This window comes from Thermobia domestica, chromosome 12, assembly GCF_964235325.1.
Source record: "Thermobia domestica chromosome 12, izTheDome1.hap1.1, whole genome shotgun sequence".
NCBI classification, from domain to species: Eukaryota; Metazoa; Arthropoda; class Insecta; order Zygentoma; family Lepismatidae; genus Thermobia; species Thermobia domestica.
Window position 1 is genome coordinate 134,418,878 of NC_137465.1, and position 6,158 is coordinate 134,425,035.

The window sequence follows — 6,158 nt, forward strand, 5'->3', positions numbered from 1 at the left end:
TACTATCACACAAATATTAGAATAGTTTTAATATTTTGATCTACACAGAAACAACACCAAACAATTTTTGAGAAATGAATCCTCACACGAAAACATGTAAAAATATACGTCCTGATACAAGTTACAGCCAGCAAAATAAATGTCGGAAGCAATAACGTGAGTCATAATTCGAAAATGAGATTTCAAAGAAAGAAAGGATAAAAGGACATACTATTATTTTGAGTCTATTTTCCTTTAATGAACAAGTGAATATGGAATCTGTGTCAGTTTGTAGTTCCTGATTTATCAATTTTTCGTTGTGCATAATGACACGAATTTTCTCCTATTCTTCGATTCTATTTTTGTTGACGTCCCTGTTCCACGTCCACTGGTTAATTAATGGAACCTAGGCCCTTAATAATTACTATATTATTTTATCTAATTTTGATTTGACATTTCACTCTCCATTTATTACCCTTTAGTTTACAATTCCGACAATGTTGGTGGGATATACCTTTGAAGTGACGCATTTATACACCCATGTTGGTTTATCATTTTACCATGTTTTTGTTTAAGAATTATATAAAATTGATTGGTGTTGTTTCCAAATCCCTGTAGAAGCAGTTCCAGTTTCACATAACCTTAACACACTAACTGTTTTATGACTTCAAGTTAACTTATGTAATTTATGCCTGTGCCCTCATGAGCTGAATATACAATTAATCACATACATCTTATCCTTGAGAGCTGCTTGATGTATACCACGCTGTTACATTTAAGCGATCTGATAGATGCTCTCCTGGAGAAAATTGCAGTTGATTTCTGAAAGTCTCTATTATATATGTTTTTATTGTTAAAACAAGCTCTTAATCTGAGTTCGTAATCGTAATAAGACGTATTCTCTCCCGCGAAAAGATCTTCCCTTTTAATGTGGCGGTCAACATGTTAAAAAGACCGACTAAAGAAGAGAAAACCTCCGAGTAAGGCAAGAAGAAAACCTGAATATGATATTAGTTTATAATGGTTGTCAGGAAGGGTGGGGCATGGGAACAATATTATTGTCTGGGTTGGCATAGCAAAGGATACTATGGAAACGAGCTTCTCTGGTGAATTTCGCAATCCATACAAGTACTTAATAATATACGTTTAATAAAAATCATTCAACAACGATATATTAAAATAGATTTTAAATTGTACTTTGTAGATTTTTCCATGTTTCTGTTGCTCATGCTGACAATTATAAAGAAAAGAAAGAAAAGTGGAGTTTAACAACACAAAAGCAAAGAAAGAATGGCAGAAGTTTTGCATATAATTTCTCTCCAAAATAGAAAGTTTTTACTTTTTCATTCTTTCCAGTTCTATGTGTATATATATAAAAAGTACTGAAATGAACGAAAACTTCTATCGTCAGTAATTAAGATGCATGAGTTCTCGCTTTCATATTGCTTTCAACGCTTTTATATATAATTTCTCTTTCTTCCATTTGGCTCTTCTACTTGTTTTTAATCGTCCCGAAACAATAGTTTCCTGGCAGTTTATACGAGCAACGGTTTTGAAACTGAAAACACTTTTACGAAAACTTTTTTTTTCTTCCGGACAACAGAAATACTCTAGAACGAAGAGGACAGATAAATTGAAATATCGCTTCATAACTTGAAATATATTTTTGCTTTTTTTCTCTTTTCTTTTTTTACAGAAGAAGTTATTTTTCCTTTCCAAGAAACTAGGCTAACATTTTATCAAAGACAAAGACAAATTCTTAACGATTGTGTGAATCTTTGTGATCTAAAGTTTTTGTTCCTTTCCAGCCTTTCATTCTCTCTCTCTCTCTCGCTCTTTGTCTCTGTTTATCTCTTTTTCTCTCTATCTGTTATTTGATTCCATCATTATCTTTGTACTTTCAGGATTTATCTTCTGAATTATGCTACTTTCCACGCTGGGACATAGTTTCCAAATGTATGCGTACCATACATACGAAATAACCAATCATAATGATCACAACTTGTGTTTTATGGTGCACTGTTTTTCCCTTATAGAAAACGTGTATTCCAGTTTATCATGGTATTCCATATCCTTGACGGATGTAGCTCAGGGGCCTAGGTTTCCCCCAGTTTTTTGAGTAACAAAAGTAATTGAAGATATTATTTATATATATTTTTGAACCTTTATAGTAAATTCAAAATGTACGTATCTTGGTATTGGTTCTGGCTGATCCCCCCAGTTTTTATCTTCCAGTTCCACCGCTGGTCCATATAAGCAAATTCGCTCAGTCTACAATGTAACAAGACAGATTTCTTTTCACCCAGGAACGCAATGGTACAAGTAGATTTACTTTGTTATAGTATACTCAAAGTTCGTTTAATTATATGTCGAAAAGTCGCACAACCACATTTAAATAGTTTGCTCTGAAAGTTTACACAAAAAGGTTAAATATAAATGTGTTAGCTTCAATACAAACCTTGAATGTGTGTGCTCTTAATCATTACTTATGCTACTTTTTTGCTACATACTTTTTTGCTACATTATTTAAAGTTGTAACTGGAGGACCTCGCCAATAAATTTTATAAATATCACAATGTTTCAATATGAGTTGGCGTGCACAAGAGATTTTCGAGACTATCCATGCGTATTTCAAGAAATAATAAGATAAATCATATTTTTGTTATTTTTATTTTTTTTTATCTTAATTTTAAGAAGTTTAGTTTCACTCTTTCATCGTGTCGTCTTCCGGAAGACAAAAATCTGAAGAACTACCTGGTGAATCATCTTCAAACATGAACTTCACGCGAAATATGGATCTAGGGAGAGGGAAGTGCATCGTTTCAAAGCTAGGGCTGTTCAAAATCGCAAACAAAGCTCAATTTCAACACACGTTATTTTGAATTCAAGAAATCGTGGAGAAACGTTCCATTTCAGCTTAAAGGAAGTTATAGATAGTAATCCAAAAATGCATATTTCATAAATCTATAATGGGCGTGCAAGGGGTATCCAAGACATGCTCTCATCACGAACCTCAGATACCAGTACGCTTTGATTTTAAGGTAGATACGAAGTAGGCAGAAGATAAGCCTTGACGACGGCAAACACGGAATGCTTTTGTGGGAATGAGATTGCCAGCATCATGGTCTCGAAATAACGCATGCTGCGATGTTTTGTGTCACATTTATATGCGAAAAAAACGTGAAACATACCGTGACAAAAAAAATACATCATAGACGCGTTATACCAAACACGAGGAACATTGGAACTGACGGTTTCGAAATCTTCCGAGTTCTTGCCGATGTATTGCTTGTGCATTATTGTCAAGGCTTATCTTTTGCCTATGTATATTGAAAATTTGAGTGAGAAAGGGAAAGAAACTTTCAGTGTAAAATTAGCATGTTGAAATACATAAGTCAAAAGACGCAGAACCAAATACACGTACACAGAGTAGTTTGTGCCAAAAAAACTATGAAGAGTGATCAGAAAACAGGGATGATACAATTAGACATTTAAAAAACGCATTGAACGCATTAAATACCTCATGATGCAATCAACATTGTAAAGTGAGATATGGTCTTAGCATCAACATTTTATTAATATATTAAACCAATTTCCTATAGACTGAAGGAACATCATAGAGACTGTACGGCATTTTGTTGGTATATCGAATAAATTCATATTGTTTCTTCTCATTCATTCATAGCATTCAAGAAATACTTATTTAATACGCGTCCACACATATATTGAATAGTGTGATCCTCATTACCAAGAGCAATCTTGAGGTTTTCGAGTCCTCCACATTTTTCGATCATGAGAACTAGTTGGTCCATCTCGTTCTCACCCATGCTTTTTATAGAACGAAGCAAAGACCTTAGACCTTCCAAGACATAAGTTTTAATTATAGTGTTGTCAACGAGAAGTAAGTCGCAAAAAGGTTTCAGAAAATTGTGTCGAAGTAGCATTACGATCTGTTCTCTTGACGCATTCCATATATAGTTGCATACTGCTTTTGCTACCTTTTCTTTCCACCTCTCATCGTATCTTGAAAGACTTTGAACCAAGAGTGGAAGTAGTCCAGCATCGATAATATGTTCAATTTGTGTAGGTACTGCTGCGCAAGCATTATTAACAATCATAAGGGAAGTTATTCGAATATCTTCTAGAGAATGATTTAGGAGTCTAGCCATATGAGGCAGTACACCAGATTGGATCACTATAACTGTGTAATGATCATCACTGCCTGATATATTACACAACGTAGACAACGTAGCATCAAGGATACCTATTTCTCTTGAGTTTAATAGATCTACCAACTTCAAAATCATTCCTACATTTACCATTTCATCAATCATGCTATTATCACCATATTCTGTAAGTTCATACGCAACCAAACATGTTCTAGCTTTTACTTCAATGTCTTCTGTGTCTAACAGCTGATTTAGTGTTGGTATACATCGTCTTATTGTCTCACGGTGGGAAGGATTATCCTTTTGATTGTAATAACATAAGGAGAATATAACCCAGACAACAATTCTTAACATTTTCACTGAAATATCTGCATTCGCGAGTATAAGTATATTGTTTATAGCACCGGCTTCAAGAATTACTTTTCTAAAATATGGGCATTGCATTGCTAGTGATCCTAAGCACCACATGGCTTGTTCAGCAATATGATATGGTGATGCAAGATGATCAACAAGCTTCGGAATTCCTCCATTCTGTAGAACACATTCTCTTGATTCGTTATGCAGAAGATTCAATACATGAGCTAAAAGAGTTATAGCTTGGAACAACAAATCTTGGTTATCAGACTGGCTGAGAAGTTCTACACACTTCGTTGTGACACCTAATTTCGTGAATAAGGAAACAATTCTTAGTCTATATAACGCGTTTTCTTGATGCGTGAATATCTGATTTGCAGTTTCTAGGAATTGTAGTTGCTGCGTTGTGTCATTAGTAAGAATTTTATCAGCGATATCTTGAATACTATAATCCGAAATTTTAGACTCATCTAATGATTGCATGGTTGATAAAAAAATATTATTTAACCTGTATTATTTAAAAGTCATATTTTTTACTAGTTTGATACTCTTTGATTTTGATAGATTTAGCCAACAATGCAGTATCCATAGAAATGTTTGATATTCATTCCAGACACATACTTTTTATTGTTTATTTTATATGCTTTTATAGCAGTTCTGACAGAGAGTGACTGACCCATCGATGTCTAGGCCAAATTACTTAAGCCCAAAACTTGAAATTTGGGTAGTGTATGGGATTTGTAACATGAGGTACCACTACCAAAGATTCTTAAAATTCGACTTGGAACAGAGGGAATTAAATGTTACAATTATTATAAAAATTCGATGTCCAAATCATTGAATCTCGTAAGGTTGTCGACATGAAATTTTATATTTAGACTTTTTTAATTAAAATAACTAAACTTGTATCCCAGAGTTTATATATTTTACAAAGAAGGAAAAATAAGAGCTTGGAAGAAAAACGAGAGGGTCTCAGTTATTATATTAAAATGACCATACTTTGAATACTTCAAGGTTAGAAACGAGAAATTTGCTTATTGAGATATTCATTTAAAATAATTAACATGTTTAACGGTTTCTGGATACCTATTATAAAAGGGAAGAAAACGTTGTGAGGGTAGTTCACGAAAATTCCTGTACACACAGAGCCCGACGTATGTTGCTTTGGCATAAAACTATATGTCAAACCTGTCCGTAATAGGGCGCACACACATGTCGTAATGATATGACAAGAATGTCAAACTGGTGACGTTGTTATGTCATCAAGATGCTTAATATGTCACTTTGACATACGAAAGTATGTCAAATATTTTGTCCATATTATGACTTATCGGAAGTCAAAAAGACACATCACAGTGGTTATAGACTTTTTGACATACTAGAATGCTTTCTAGACATACAAAGTAGAATATCAAGAATATTGATTTCTATTTATGTCATTTTGACATATTGGAGGCAGTCAAATGAAAACCGAACAATCTCTCTAAAACACATTCCTCGCCAAAGTTGGCAACACAGTTCTTAATAATCAAAACTGCTATCTCTCGGGGAGAACAAACACATAGTGACAACTCATATTTACACAGAGTTTGTTTATTGCTTTGTAGGTGAGGGTAGTGAAAACTGTGTTCGCCCAGCGTTAAAAATGGAGGACAA

The 6,158-nt window shown here is 33.9% G+C and overlaps 1 protein-coding gene across 1 annotated transcript; it reads right to left on the reverse strand.

Moving 5' to 3' along the window:
* Positions 1 to 3,530: 3,530 nt before the first annotated feature.
* Positions 3,531 to 5,077, reverse strand: LOC145666669 (importin subunit alpha-4-like). The gene has a single exon (XM_081734141.1). The coding sequence runs from the start codon at positions 4,983 to 4,985 to the stop codon at positions 3,651 to 3,653; it is 1,335 nt and encodes a 444-aa protein (XP_081590267.1). The 5' UTR covers positions 4,986 to 5,077; the 3' UTR covers positions 3,531 to 3,650.
* Positions 5,078 to 6,158: the final 1,081 nt, after the last annotated feature.